General features: G+C 41.5%; 1 protein-coding gene across 2 annotated transcripts; it reads right to left on the reverse strand.

The window, feature by feature from the left end:
• Positions 1–1,315: 1,315 nt before the first annotated feature.
• clasrp (CLK4 associating serine/arginine rich protein) lies at positions 1,316–15,162 on the reverse strand. Of its 2 annotated transcripts, XM_005808003.3 has the most exons (21): positions 15,071–15,162; positions 13,086–13,225; positions 12,757–12,854; positions 12,234–12,335; positions 11,997–12,076; positions 11,756–11,840; positions 11,408–11,544; positions 10,602–10,698; positions 10,053–10,131; positions 9,887–9,960; positions 9,761–9,802; positions 9,461–9,649; positions 8,808–9,128; positions 8,546–8,731; positions 7,468–7,507; positions 4,538–4,598; positions 4,362–4,420; positions 4,235–4,281; positions 4,066–4,151; positions 3,901–3,925; positions 1,316–1,960 (listed from the first exon to the last, which is right to left on the reverse strand). In XM_005808003.3, exons 2-21 carry the CDS (start codon positions 13,182–13,184, stop codon positions 1,903–1,905), a joined length of 1,965 nt encoding a protein of 654 aa, XP_005808060.1. In that variant the 5' UTR covers positions 13,185–13,225; positions 15,071–15,162; the 3' UTR covers positions 1,316–1,902. The 2 variants fall into 2 exon arrangements, 1 of the variants encoding a protein (XP_005808060.1); XR_002754330.1 differs by lacking the exons at positions 1,316–1,960; positions 15,071–15,162 and having other exon boundaries at positions 3,900–3,925; positions 7,464–7,507; positions 13,086–13,184.
• Positions 15,163–15,353: the final 191 nt, after the last annotated feature.

Consider the following 15,353-nt stretch of genomic DNA (forward strand, 5'->3'; position numbering starts at 1 on the left):
CCAGAGGCAGCTCCCTGTTCAGCCATCAAAATGGAGAAACGCGTTGATGAATATGAATATGATTATAGTTGCGGAACGGTCAAAAGCGAAACAGAAAGGGGTGAAGTGAGATTTGTCGCCACCTACTGGCGAAAATAAATCGCATCTGGTTAATTAGATAACCGAAAAATTAGCTTCTTCAGCAAGAATTGTATTTAAAAAAAAAAATATATATATATATATATATATATATATATATATATATATATATATATATATAGATTAATTTGGTACAGAGTGAAACACTTTTGATTTTTGTCCATTTTTAGGAGGATCACTTAAAGTTAATAAAAACAAAGAATCAAGTTTCTCAGAAAATTACATAGAAAACAACAAAAAAAGGGACTTATTTTGACCGACTGACAAGTAAGCTGATATTTTTGAGCATTACATGCAATCAATACTTAATGCCGAGGCTCCTTTCGCATGAACTGCAGCATCAATGCAGCGTGTCATGGAGTCGATCAGCCTGCAGCTCGTCTGCAATGCTGGTTCTGGAAAATGGAAAATAAAATAAGCATCTTCACGAAGATCATGAGCAGATGGAGGCACAAAGTGCTGTGACTTGGGCTTTCTGAAGCGCAGCGAACCAACGCCAGCGGGTAACGTTCAAATCATCTCGATTGTGGAAACTTCACTCTGGACTCTAAACGTCTTCAGTTTTTTGCCCCTCCACTCTCAGGAATCACTGGACCTTAATTTCCAAATGAAATGGAAATTCTACTTTCATCCTGACAGAGGATTTTGAACCACCAAGCAATAGAACCGCTTTGGAGTCTTACCTGACCTTTAGCCCAGGTGAGACTCTTCTGACGTCCCCAGGTCAGGAATGACTCAATAGGAGGAATGTGACAGTTGTCATGGATGCGACTGTGGGAGGCGGCGCTTCAGGCTCCGACTCCAACCCAAGTTCACGCCATGTGAATCTCCTCCAAACTCTTAAATGGGGTTTTTTTTCCCCTTCACAATAGTCTCAAGAAAAAGGTACACTGCTTGTGTACCTTTTTCTGACACTTTTACCTTCCACTAAACCTTCCTTTAATACTTAAACTCAGCACTTTGTAAACAAGCACTTTCTTTGGCAATTTTTTTGTTTTCCAGAAATTGAGATGACTACAGGAACTTTATCTAGATGAGAAAATTAATTTAGATGCAACCATCAATTTCTACATTTGTCAGGCTGCTGCAACAATCAGAGGAAAATATAAAGAAACAAAGGGGAGAAACGTAATTTTCCTGCATATGCAACAAATTAAAGATGAGACCTAAATACTTTCAAATTGAATTTTATTTGTTTGTTTTTTTCACATTCACTTCTACAGAGGAAAAAAAAAGTTGTTTGGTGGTTTTAGCCAGCTGAGAACAGAGTACAAAAAGAGCGATCAAATTTACAGAGTTAATTCTGCTTTTGCGGAGTGGTTTTCATTTGATATTTTTGGAAATCGCATTTGTGAAAGTCTATTTGAAGTTTCATCTTTAGTTTCCGTTGTTTGTTTTCATAGAAACATACTGTGGCTAAAGATCTGAACACTTGGATACCTTTTAAAAACACAGAGTATTCCTCAGTGTGTCGTACTTTGGAAAACCACGTCTCCCAAAGAACGGACCAGGAAGACGAGAAAGCAGAAGCTTTAACATGCAGATGTTCTCCGGTCTTCACAGAATGAAGCAAAACTAAACGGCGGATTAAATCATCTGTAATTCGGTGGGATTAAAGAATCTCAGTCTGTGTTTCATATGAGATGGTGCGAGACAAGTTGCAGATTCGTTAACCAGACTCTGTATTTGGTTCTAGACGAGTCGTTTGTGTCGACAGAAAAGGTCCTGGTGTGCAGGACGGGCCTCGTCGTCCCTCTGTCCAGCTCAGTATCTGTACGATGGACTCCGGGAGCGAGAGCGAGAGCGAGACCGGGAGTGAGACCTTCAGGGAGAAAAAACAATTAGCGTAAAGGTCAGCGGCAAAAGATACACACATGGAAATATATATATTATTTTACAGTACTGACAAGCAGCTTCTCCCTTTATGCTCCAGACTGAAGTGAAACCAATTTAAACACAGGATCAGGCACGTCGATTTTCTGTCTCCTCTACACAGTAAAGTTTGAGCGAAGACAAAAATGTTCCAGATGTTTTCCTTTATAAAGTTAGGACGTTATTGTCAGCAGAACCTTTTCCCACATAAAAATCTAATTTACCCAAGCTATGATATGTTGGTTGTGTAAATTAGGGCATTGTGTTTAAAATAATAGCAGTGTGTGCCTTTTACTTTTAGCACTGAACTTTTAAACCAAATAAAAGAAACAAAATAAAATCATCAAATGTGTTCCAAATATTCAGAAAATTAAGAAATATGTGGAAAATTTTTAATTCTGATAATGTTGGAAATTGCAATGATATTTGTTGTTCTGCCTTGTTCTGACTTTTCTTCCTTTATGATTATACGATTTGTGCACCACTCTGAGCGTTAGCATCTTATCAGACGTACAACATGCTTTGGATTTGGTCAACAACAGAGCATCGTACGTAAAATACTAAGACACATCGTGCAGCTCCGACTAGAATAACAGTTTTCAGCTTGGTTCCACATCTTTCTGGTTTTGGTTCCCATTTTGAACCTTGTGACATCATTTTAGTCGAGCATTTTGCAGATTATTTATAAGTTTTCTCCTCCCCAGTCGATACAAAGCCGATCTTCTACAAAGGTTACTGCGTTTGATGCTTGGTCCATAAATAAGAACCACGGTTTCCTCCCAGAACAAATAACCTCACTAACTGAACTACACACTGCTAACATTTTCAGCAATCTACCCTTCAATTAATGATTAGGTCATACAGTTAACTATTGTGCATTGAGAAAATAAGGGGTGTTTCAGAAATAACTCGTTAGCATTTGACAGTTGTTGTCCTTTCAGATGAATGCTATAGTTAAATGTGCCAGACAGGCAGGTTTGAGTACTTCCGGATGTTGTATCTAGGATTTTATTTCCCTTATATCACATGTAAACAAACACATAGAGGGAGTGATAGATTTGTAGCCAAAAAGTATTATATTATAATAAATTTTTGAGTCCGTAATTGTTTAAATCTCTGGCTATTGATGTTTGGATGTGTATTTATGTTTTTATTTAAAAATACAATAATCATAGAGCTGGACAATAAATCAATAATATATATTGTGATCAATATCAACAGATGATACATCTGATAGAATGTTCAATAATGTCACTGAGCTCTGAGCCAGAACCGCTTGGCATTCTGGGGGATGTAGGCAGAGGAAATGCTGCCTGCTACCCAGCTAAGCTAGGCTGGTGGCATCAACTGGCTCGCTCCTTGGTTGCCTAGCAACAACCTGTTGAGAAACTTGCCCAGCAGCAGCTTCATGTTTCGCCACTGTTGCCTCAAAACTGGTTCAAAATAAAATTTAAAAAAACAACAACAGCGTGGCGCAGAGAAACTGTGCATAAAGGAGGAAAGGTTACGGCACTAGTTTGGCTGCATTTCAGATATTTGAAACAACAAACTAATCAATAACTAGCGATATATGAAGCACTTATATCGCGACATGTTACCAGTATGAAGTACGGCTCATTAGGGAAGAAAAGAGAGTTCAAGTAAAACAAAACAATCTCCAATTAAAGTGCAGATTGTAATGTCCACAACGATAAGCTTTACAAGACGGTGTTTGTTGTCTTTCGAGAGTTTTGATGTTTTTCTCCCGAGTCTTCCAAACAACCGTGTTAAATAATAACCCTACGGGTTTTGTGACTGGCCGTTGGGATTGTTTCTGCATCGACATGGGGGGGGGGAAACGTGTTTAATTCAGCTTCACTGGAACTGTGAAGATTCCAGTGCCTTACATACCTTTTGTGTGAGCTGTGTTCTCGGCCTGAGGGACAGAGGAAACAAAGCCACAATGAAAACAAATGCGTGCCGCAGCGTCTCAGAGCCAATAAAACTGACAGCAGCTAATCAGAGGCAGATGAAATATCTGTGCTGAGCGGGAGACGATGAACCGTCTTGTCTCACCGTGTTTGGAGGGAGACGGCGAGTGGCTCTGTCGTCCGTACTGTCGCTCCCATTCATCCCTCTCTTTCTCACGTCGCTCACGCTCCCTGAACACACAGACGGCTTCTGGGTCAGACGGTTGCAACACACAGACACCAATCAGTCCACCTTGACACACACGCAGCCTTACTTCATACGGATCTTGCGTGCCATGGCTCGCAGCTCTCCTTCTCGCTCCTGTAAAGTAAACAAAGAGCGATGACGGGAAATGAAGGACAAGGAAGCCTCTTTCTCCGCGTTAATCTACACAGACCGACCTGTCGCTTGTGCTCCTGCTGCTGGATCTTCACTTGAGCAGCTTTCTTATCTGCCTTGGCTGCAGATAAGGAAGAAAAAAGAAGGAGAAAAAAACTCGAAGGTGAATTTAGAGGGGAAAAACTGTTTAAATTTAAGAGATGAAATGAGTTTGATCTGAAAATAAAGTGGCACTCACACTGCTTGTTGAGCGCCTTCTGCATCCGTAGCTTCAGACGCTCCTGGGGTGTCAGCTTGGGCTGAAAGGGACACAAATGTTTCAGCACAAGATTTCACAGCATTAAAACAAAAAGTGTCCTGAGCGTGCACATCTGTGCTCAAATCAGAGATGCACCGAGAATCAGTTGCTTTTAGCCCGATCGGCCCTGGAAGACGACCGGAGGGTCGGATAGTTGAAACTTCTGCTCTTTTTTTTTATTATTTATTTGACCATGGACGAACACGGGGTCCTGAAGTTCTAGCAGATCGCGCTGAACAAACTGCTCTTTAGTGTGGACGCTGATACTGAGTGAAGATGATTTGAAGGTAGCCGTTTTCCAAATCAGTAAGGTAAATAAAACTGGAGGGTAAAGCTGTGACGAAGGCAGAGCTGAAGTACGCCATTTTTATTTTGAGCGAGTTGTGAGGTGTTTTGGTGATATCCACAATTAGCAACAGATAAAGTGTTTCCATTTTAAGCATTGAAGCAATAAAGGGACGTGTTAAACACACATTGTGCTGAACCGAGTCTGAAACTGGCTTAATTAGAAACCAGATATCAGAGGGGCTAAAAAAAACACAGCTTTCCAATTTTTATACACATATTGCAGGGTTTTTGCAGGTTTCACCAACTCAAACTTTATGAATAAAATTTAAGACCTATGTCACAATAGAGATATACAAATAAATGCAGAAATTACTGTGTCATTTATGTGATTTTTTTGTGGCTCTTGGCAACAGCTTTGTGCTTCTTACATAGTGAATAGTTAGCCAACCATCTACTAGTTAGCAAGCCACCAAGTATTAGCAGCTTGTTACCAGTAGCCTCAACGGCCTGAGGTCACAGAATGGAGTGAGTGAAGATGTCAAACTTTTGTCGATAGAGATGCACTGATCGCTTTTCTCACTTCCGATACCGATACAGATATCTGAAGTTTAGTATAGTCCGATACAGAAAAACAGTGTTGAATTGACTTAAATTGTTTCCTTTTTTAAACACAAACAAAAATGTATTGGTGTACACTTAAATACACCAATAGCTTCACAAGCGCAATTATAAATTCTAAATATAGTGTAAAATAAACAATATAGAATGACGTCAGAGCGTAGAATTAAACTGAATAGATCTGCCCTTTTGGATTGGGCACATCATCACCGCCACCAGATCGAGAATAGTTGTCAATGTCTGGACCAATACAGATGTTAACATCAGCTTGGTGCATCTCTAATGGAAAATCCCACAAGAAAGAAACCTACATAAAATACATGAGGTTATGAAGTTCCGCATGACAAAATTTAAGACCTGTAATTAAAGTATTTAAGACCAACTTGCATTTTCTTTTATGAATTTAATACATTTTAAGGAAGTGTTCTTTGCATCAAAAACCAAACTTGGAACTTGAGCTCACCTCCAGCAGGTTTCTCTTGTTGCATATCCGTACTCAGGCTCCAAAAGCAATGCATCATAAGAGGCCATAATCAGGGAAACTAGTATTTTCTCTGTTAGATGCTAGTATGGTCAGATTAACATTTGAACTCTGATCAGTTTGTCTGTTTTTTTCTTTTTACAGTGACAGCTAACAGGCATTTTGCTCCTCGTTAAAACAATCCATGAAGGATGGTGGTAGGAGGGCAAAAAGTAAACATTTTTAAAGCTATCGTGTAACTTTTCTATTCCAGTTCTTAAAGTAAAATCCAAATGGACACAGATAACAATTTACAAAAACCCGAGATCAGAAACGGGACACAAAGTTCTTGTCGGTGCATCTCTGGCTGAAATACAAACTTTATACCATCGTCTTTAAGAGAAGTGACGGAGATTACAACACACACTCCAAACGAGGTTGTGTGTGTGTTGACAGAGAAACTGCTGCTGCAGCAGCAGCAGCATGTTGCAGGTGTGGAACAGATCAGCAGAAACTAGGATCCACTCAGACGAACCAGGACACAATGTTCAGTATTTACACACACAATACTGTCAGAGAGATAAAAGGACGAGAAGACGAGCAAAGAAGGAGAAAGGGTCAGACAGGGAAACATGAGCAAGTTCAGGTCCAGCAAGTTTGGAAAGGTTCATAAAGAGCCGGTGGCATTTTCTTTTTTTTTTTTTTTTTTTTGTCCCGACACACCCATCAGTGGGCTGTTCAGACCTGGCCAGGCAAGAAAAACTGCAGGTCACAACACTGCAGGCACGCTCGGCACAGGGAAAAATCATAACTTCTAGCCTGTTTTACAAACTGTTCCTTCTTTACGTGGAAGCTGGCTAGAGAACAGACATTGGGTCAGCAAAAGGTTAAGACATCTGGAGCTACACGACTCGCATACTGCGGCACACGAGCCTACGGACAGATGAGGCGCAGCACGCATCCATCTTGAAACTTCCACAAAAATGCTTTGATAAATGTAATTCAAAATGACTTTGCAAGTCAAATCACTTGTGCTGCTTATATATAAAAAAAAAACCAATACAGGCACATTCATTCAATAGTCACAAGATGCAACAAAGCATTTCATCCAATGGGAAACGAGTCTGTCTTTCTCGCAGGCATTAATGCGTGACGCCCTGCGGACTGGTTCGTACTACAAACATACAGGGGACGGTTCGCTCTGTCACGCATACGTGTTTGTACAGCACACACAGGTTCTCTGCACAGGACAGGCATCAAGATACACGGGCTTCAGAGAGAAGAAACGAGGCAGGATTCAGCCTTTCTCCTGGGCTCTAGCTGGCAGAGCTCGTGTCCACTTTAAGGGTGCGAGTGCGGAAAAAATAAAAACAAACAAAAAGAGCAATTTAAGTGCAACAATAGCTTGTATATTCCAGTGTGATGGACAACCATGGCAGCCTGTCAGGGATGAGGGAGGCGTAGGCTTTAGCAAGAAACCAAACTAGATCAAATTCTTACTGACTTTGGCAGCTCCCGTCTCTTTACCACCCGGAGTGTCAGGCCTGAGGGAGAGAGAGAGAAAAAGAAAAACGTTCCGAGCTTTTAAAATGTGAAACCAGTGAGATGTGTTGGCTGATTAATTCATCTTTTCCAGTATAGTTAGCTGCTTTCGAGAAACCAGCTAAATGAACGGCTTCGCTATAAAACAGTTTATTTCTCAGTGTGTGTCAACACAGATTAATAGTTAACAAAAAATTAAAGGTGTAAAGATTAATCGGATTAATTGTGATTAATCGATTATTGAAGCAAATGTCAACTAATTTAGTGTTTGATTAATTGTTAAATGGAGTGTACAGACTCTAATATGTGCCATTTGCTGAAAAATTAAACACTCTCAAAGAAGTAATTAAGCCAAAACTGTAGAAATTTAGCATTTAAGATGAAAAACCTTCTTTGTCTGTAAATATGTTTTACCCAGAAATCCTCAAGTGTCACACTTGGCTTCACCTGGCTCAAATTTTATAAAATTCTCCTACTAAACACCTTCTGTTGTCCAGTTACTAACTGGAGAGCTAAAATGATGGAGAGTAGGTCACAGCAAATTCATGAGTTACAGTGGTCCAGTCAAAGTCCAGATATGAAGACAACTGAGAATCGGGAACAAAGCGTGAGAGTTCATGTTCATAGATCCTTCCAAGGATTAGGATTCAGTTAATTTACAAAGGCGAAAGGAAAAAATGTCAGACTTTCAACCTGCAAAGGTGGAAGACATACCCCTAGAGGCCTGCAGCTGTAATTACAGCACAGTAAGGTTCCACCAGTTACTGACTCAGGGTGACTGAAAATAAATGCAGGCCACATTTTAGGTTTTAATTTGCGTAAAATACTGGAAACCTTTTAAAACTTCCTTTCAACTTGACATTTAGCTTTGTAACCCGTTCCCATAAAATCCCAATAAAACCAGTCTAAAGCTGGTTTGTGGTTGCAACATAAAACCTGCAATGTGTTAATACTCGTTATACCTATATAAATGTATAAATACTTGTGCTAGCCGCTGTATTTCCTCAGGTGTGTGTGATCAGACTGTGAGACCTTCTTACTTTCTCAGTTTGTCAGAGATGGTGTTGGCAGCAGGCTGGGCCCCCCTGTGGGTGGGGGAGGGACTGTGGGGCGGGCGGCTTGGAGAAGGGGACGCACTGTGGCTGTCGCTGTCTCTCCTCCGGTGTCCTCGACCGCTCCAGGCTCCCTGCCTCAAGCCGCTGCCCTGCCGTGAACCTGAACGAGACCTGCAGACAAAACGGGACATTAGAGGACGGCGTGTCTGTTACGAGCTAACCGCCACGTATCCGGGATTATCCAAACCTCGTTCGTCTGCGCGCCGAATAGCGTCTCCTGTCCCGTTCCCGGTCTCTGTCCCTGTCTCTATCTCTGCCTCTGTCCCTGTCGTTGGACCGCGACCTCGTCCGCTCCCGTCTCCTCCAGGAGCCCCCATTCCCTCCTCCTTTCCCCCGGGAGCGAGACCTGGAGCGCCGCCTCGACCGCGAGTGGCTCCGCGAGCGGCGGCCGTCTCTCCGCCCGTGTCCCCGCCGGCCTCTGCGTGAACGGGAGGACGAGCGAGAGGACGACCGGGACGAGGAGCGAGACGAGGAGGAGGAGGAGCTGCTCGAGGACGACCTTCGTCTCCTGAACAAATACAGAAACAAAGTTTGAGTAATAACACCGGCTGCGTACCCAGCCTCTCGATAATCACATTAAATCAAACCACCGGACATAAAATCGCTCTTTTCTACCTACTTAAGATAAACTGGGACATGCATGAATCTCGCTGAGGAGCTTTGGAGCTTAACTGACTGAATTAATCAAGGTTTTCTCCCTGATGGTTTGTCTGAAACCTGATTCACCTCACCGATCACAAAAATCCACCATCATACTCTTTGCATCAACGGCTGCAGTACATAAGGACTGTGTGAGAGGAAATAACCAAAGAAATGCCAAGAGGAGGGAAAATTACCGACCGGGAGCCCCTGCTATGACCTGGAGAGTGCTGCAAGCTGGAGGGGGCGTGGCCAGAGTGAGGGGCAGCGGTTTGTGTCGTGGCCGCGGCTTCGTCGTCGCTGCCTCCAAAGCTGGTGATGAACGTGATCTTCTCCGGGCCGGGGGTACGCGAACGGGACCGGGACTCTGAGCTGGACTCCGACTCAGGCCTGAAGGAGATAGAAAAAAGTTTAAAAAATCATAATAATTAAATGAGAGGCTATATTCTCACACACACCACTAATCAGGATTAAAATGTTAGAATCCGTGGGACATCTCACCGTTTGTAAGGGTCGTACGTCGGGCTGTCTCTTCTGGCGTAGCTGAAAAGCAACACAAACAGTGATGTGCTTGCAAAGCACGCGTTTAGCCTCGTTTTAAACTTCTTAATAAAGCTAAGAACTCACCTTGGTGGACTGATCTGTCTTCCTTTTAGCCTCTTTTCTCTAAACTCCCTCCTCTGTCTTCGAGAGCGGCGGCCCTGAAGCAAGACAAGCGCATGTAAACAGCTAGAAAGTTGCACAAAACGCACAAAAAAAGAAGAAGAAAGTCTTCCAAGTGATTTAGCCTCACAGAGTACATGGCCTTCTCTGCCTCCAGAGCTTTGGCGTGTTTAATGGCCTCCACTTCCTCCTTGTCTTTCTTCAACATCCTGACAAAAGATGAGGTTGTGAAAGCATTAGAAATAATACAAATGCACTCTCACAGATGTTAAAAACGTTCTGTGAAAGCCCACTGTTGAGATGTTCCACTTATGTTTCTACACTACAGAAAAAAAAGAGAGACATATTTGCGGTGCTGAATAACTTCTGTTTTATCGGTCTCTGGCAATTTTATCATTCTTATTCAGGAAATATTCTCCAAAAAGTGCAAATTCCCAGAATATCAACTGTAAATGAAGTAGAAAAATAGAGGTAGAGGCAAGAACAATAAATTGCAAATCTGCATACTTTATTTTTCGTAGTAACTCTAAATGCATCTTTAAGTCATTGCATTTTCTCCCCTTGTGTTTTCTCCTTTGTCCATCTATTTAAGGATGTTCTTTTTTCATTTGTCTTGTATTGTCTTTCATTATGACTACTAGGAGTTAAAGTGACAAATGGGGAACAAATAAAAATGTACCTGACAAAGTCGCCTTCCCCCATTCCATATGGAGTCGCCATTTTGTTTAGATCCAGCAGCTGCTCCGGGTTCAGCTCATCAACATCAACTTCCACATCTGCAAATATGCAACATAACCGGTCAGACTTTGGCAAACTAATCCCAAACCTCAAGCATCAAGCTAACGGTTTTGAGTGAGGGGGGAAAAAAACGTTATTCAACGATTGTAAAAAGGATAGAGGAAGAAAGAAGAAATGTTTCACTATTTAGAAGCGTTACAGTGTGCATCAAGTCAACAGCTTGTGAAAAATTTAGAAACTCACTGCACAAAATGAAAGTTGAAATTTTTATCAAAGCAATAAATTCTCCAGACAAAAAATTACCTTGCTGTCACTATAGTTAGAAAGTTGGAAAATAAAACCCTTTTGTTACTGTTACTGTCTTGCTTACAGAAAAAACTAAGATTTTCATATTATGTTTTAATTTAATAAAAAGGGAAACAAATCTACAAACAGTTGTGTAACTATGTTACTTCTTGAAGAGGAAAGTTCTGATTTCATATTTGTCTATGAATGCAATATTAAGTCATTCTTTAGAAATAGCTAATGTTTTAAACTGTCCCTCCAATCCCTCAAAAACAGATATTTTTTAATTTACTTTATACAAATGCAAGAAAAACTGAAGACATGGAGTGTCTCATACTTACAGCCCTTGATAAAATCAACCACATATTACAACAGTTAGCATTATAGCTACAGACGACAGCGTTGATCCTCCACTTCCATTTTAGCTCAGACTTTTTAAACTTTCCTGGTGTGAAGCCTCACCAATATCAGGAATGCCTTCGTCCTCCTCGGATTCACTGTTCTCTGAATTGTCATCTTCTTTGTCCGACTGGGAATGAGGCTCCGCCACGGTGCTGTCTTCGTACGTGTAACCAATGGCAACCTTTTTCTCTGCAAGTCTGCACGAGGCGAGGAAGGATTAATGAATTTATAAACCACTTAAATTCTGCAGGAAGCAAAGATATGATCGTTGTGGATCAATGAACAATTTAGAAGTGTGCAAATTAAATTTTATTGCCAGACAAAGGTGTAACATATAAACAAATAACCCTCCCTCACAAAATATAAAACCATAATTGAAAATACAAAGGCAGAGCAGGAAAAACATACTTCTTCTTCTCGTCCTCATTTGGTTTGGCCAGGCCACCGTAGAGCTCATCCAGGTAGATCTGGTATAAACACTGCTCCTCTGAGACTGTGAGGGGACAGCAGGGAGTTCATGAACTCATCACAACTGCAAAATATACCCACTGAGAGCTGGCCAAGCACCACTCTAAGCACACTGTGCATCCACGGAGCCAAGCACGTGTGTAAAGCACCGACTGCCACGCTACTTTAAGTAAACACTCACTGTTGGCAAAGTCATTCTGAACGAGTCCTCTGTAGCGCTCGTAGTTGCACTTCCTCTCCTCCATCTCGTGATCTGGTGTTCTGTGAAAGAACAAGAAGCAGAATGTTCTGAACTTTAGCAAATTTTTTATTTTATTTTATTATACATGTTAATAATCTCCTAATGTCCAGAAACGACAATAAAATACTAAAACTAAACCCCTTCTTTAAATGTTACCAAAGCGTTTTAAAGACTTACGATGTGCTGAGCAGAGGAGGGGTATAAGTTGGGACGTAGTCCAAATGGGCCCTCACATCAAATCTGTCAATCATGTTGTTGGCGTCTCCTTGCCATGGCATCCTTTGAAAGAAAAAAATCAAAATGATATCATTTATTTTCCCAACACTGCAGGAATCCTAATTTTATTACTTATATTTTAAAATAGACAAACTGAGGACATGTCTATTAATTTAAACTGTCTTTAGGACATTATATTAGCAATTAGCAACGCTGAGTTAAGTGTTGGTTCTTTATTTGAAATAGTTTTTTTTTTTTTTAAATACACCAGTGACAGTGAGACAGGTTAAGCTAGGTTTACAGTTGAACTGGGCTGAAGTGCTGCTCCATTTTGCATTAACTGACTGGAAAAATATTGTTTGTTGCTCTTTCCCCCATCAGCCAATTACTGGTCAGTGCCAGACAAGCTGAAAGTTGTCTGGTTCCAGTCACCAGCTAATTTCTGAGTTATTATCAGGTTTCTTTTGTGCAGAGTTTTCCTCACATGTTGGCAGGGCTTTCTGCAGCCAGCGCCACAGCCGGGTCCAGGTGGATCTTGTAGGATCGGCCGTGAACCTGCAGAAACTGGGCAGGATCTTTTTTCTGTCGAGACAAAACGAGAACCAGGTGAACAACGGAATGCCCTACTCAAACTTTGAAACACCACAAAAACAACAACAACAACGTGCCTCATATTCTTTTCAATTCTGTGTTCATGATGTCATTGTGCTTTGAGCACTGAAACACGGCTACAATGATTAGTGATTATGCTGCAGAGGAAGGCTTTAAATGTCACCACCACACTCTGTTCAGCAGAGCAACAAAGTTCCTCACTATCTTCTCGTAGTACTCTCGGCGGCGCTCGCCACGGCGTTTGTAGTCGACCATCATGCCACGGAGCTTGCGCTCGTGTTTGCGGGCCTCCTGCCACATGACGGCGCCGCTGGGGGTGGGGGCGCGGCGGGGCACGGCTGCTGCAAGTGGAGGAACGAGGAAGAGACGAAACGAACACGGGACAAAGAGAAAAATAGTACTTGAGTTGAGAAATTTTACTCTGCGTCTGTTTTAAGTCGTTATTCCAGGCTTATCATGATGCTGGGGGCCTCATTTTTTCCAGACTGTTGCACTGTAATGTAAAACTAAAATAATTCATATCAATGCATTTTTGACACACACATTACAGTTTAGGTGAATTAGAAATTGTTACTTCTAAAATATTTGACAAACATTTATTTACAAGAGAGGGCTTTATATTGTATATTGAGGGCATCAAATTGTTTGATGGACATTTATTAAAACCTCAGTAATAATCTGTTTAAAAGTGCACAATCTTCACCAATATAACCCATTAAACACAGCCTGTAAGAAGAAAATATAACAATAAACTCACTCACTATAATAGGAGACAAAGGTTTATTCAATAACCTATCATCCAATCCAATAAACGAATTCAAACAAGGATCAATAACTGATTAAGATGTTTGGAATCACCATTTCATGAGCCAATAGGGAACAGATCATAGTTAAAGCTAGCAACCATGGATGTTTTTGTATTCACTTAATGACTGTAGCACCACCTAAACGGTTAGATATTCATAAATTAACATAGTATAGCTAAATATCCAAGTCTAGTTCATTTTTAAATGCAAGTTTCAGACGCGACATGATGTGCAATGTTGTCGTTTGAGTACCTTTTTTCAAAAAAAGTTACTGGATGTAACAAGTACTACCCACTTTTGAACATAAACAGCATCAGTAGTCTACAGGTTACTAGTTAACAAGCTTAAGGTGCTGTATTTGTATTAGCTAGTCATCTTTTAACTAACATTACCTGCTTTCACCTGCATTACTCAACTCAGTCGGTTAGTTTGGGGGAAAAACTGTGAAAAGTTCTTTGCGTTTTGCTGGTTTGCTGCCATGATTCTAACACACACCTGGGCACACCTTGCACAGTTGCAGCAGCGCTCATGTTGCGTTTAAAGGTGGCTCGGAAACAACGATTAAACAGTTTTAATGGCTGAAAAAAGTGACAGAAGGCGCTGATATTGGAAGTGCGAAAGCCCCTACTGAATCAAATCGATATAGAAATAACAGAGAGTTGGCCACTCTGAGGTTAAAAACAACAAACAGCTTCCAGTCCAGGGGGGGCACGGCTGACTCCGTGGGCGGGCAATGCCCACTCAATGCCCGCCCATGCCGCCGGGCCTGAAGTTTAGGGTGATTGTCCTCCTATAAGGTGAACCCCAACACCAACCTCACCAGTCTCAAATCTTTCCACCTCTAAATGAGCCTTGAGAACTGAACTCTGTCCAGCTTTCCTGTTCCTGCTCAAAAGAAAGGATTCCCGCAGAATGACGCTGCCACCACCGTGTTTCGGGGCTAGTTGTTATAATAGTTAAACACAACACGTAACGATGTGCATTCAGAAAAAAACAGTTTAATTAATCTGCTTCCATATGTTTCTGTCACTTTAACACGGTTAACCGCAGCTCAACGGTCAGATATTCATATGCTAACCTAGCCTAGCCAGCTAACCCCCAAACGTTGCGGTTCATTTCGATCATGAATCTCAATGTTACATATTTCCAGCCTGCAGTGATGTAGAATACCGTAACTTAATGTAAGTTCAGTTAGTGCTGCAACACATGGCCTGTCAGACTGCGCGTCTGACTGAGGCCTGCTCGCTATTAGCATCAGAGCTACATTAGCTCTGTAAAAACAGTAGAGACAGGGACTGAGTCTCCGCTTCACGGCACAGAAAACACATCACATAAAGTCCACGCAGCTAAGTAAACACGGTCTGCATTCACGGTCTGTACCTGTTTAAATGTACACCAATAAGAATCGGGGTTAATCTCTCAAGCTGAATGTCACCACCATACGCCTCCTTCGCCTTCTCCTTCTTCACCAACCTCAGTCTGTAGGGGGCGCTGCACCTCTAATATCCAGTATTAGAAGAAACCAATGGAGTGTCGATTTTTTTAGCTTGCTTTCTCACAAAATTTCATGCATTTTCGCCTACTTGAAAATCGTTTTTGAAAGTCGTAAAAGTCACTTAATACCATCTATAGCCCAGCTTAATCTGAATTTAATTTAGCGTCT

The sequence above is a fragment of the Xiphophorus maculatus genome, chromosome 18 (assembly GCF_002775205.1).
Source record: "Xiphophorus maculatus strain JP 163 A chromosome 18, X_maculatus-5.0-male, whole genome shotgun sequence".
In the NCBI taxonomy this organism is placed as follows: Eukaryota; Metazoa; Chordata; class Actinopteri; order Cyprinodontiformes; family Poeciliidae; genus Xiphophorus; species Xiphophorus maculatus.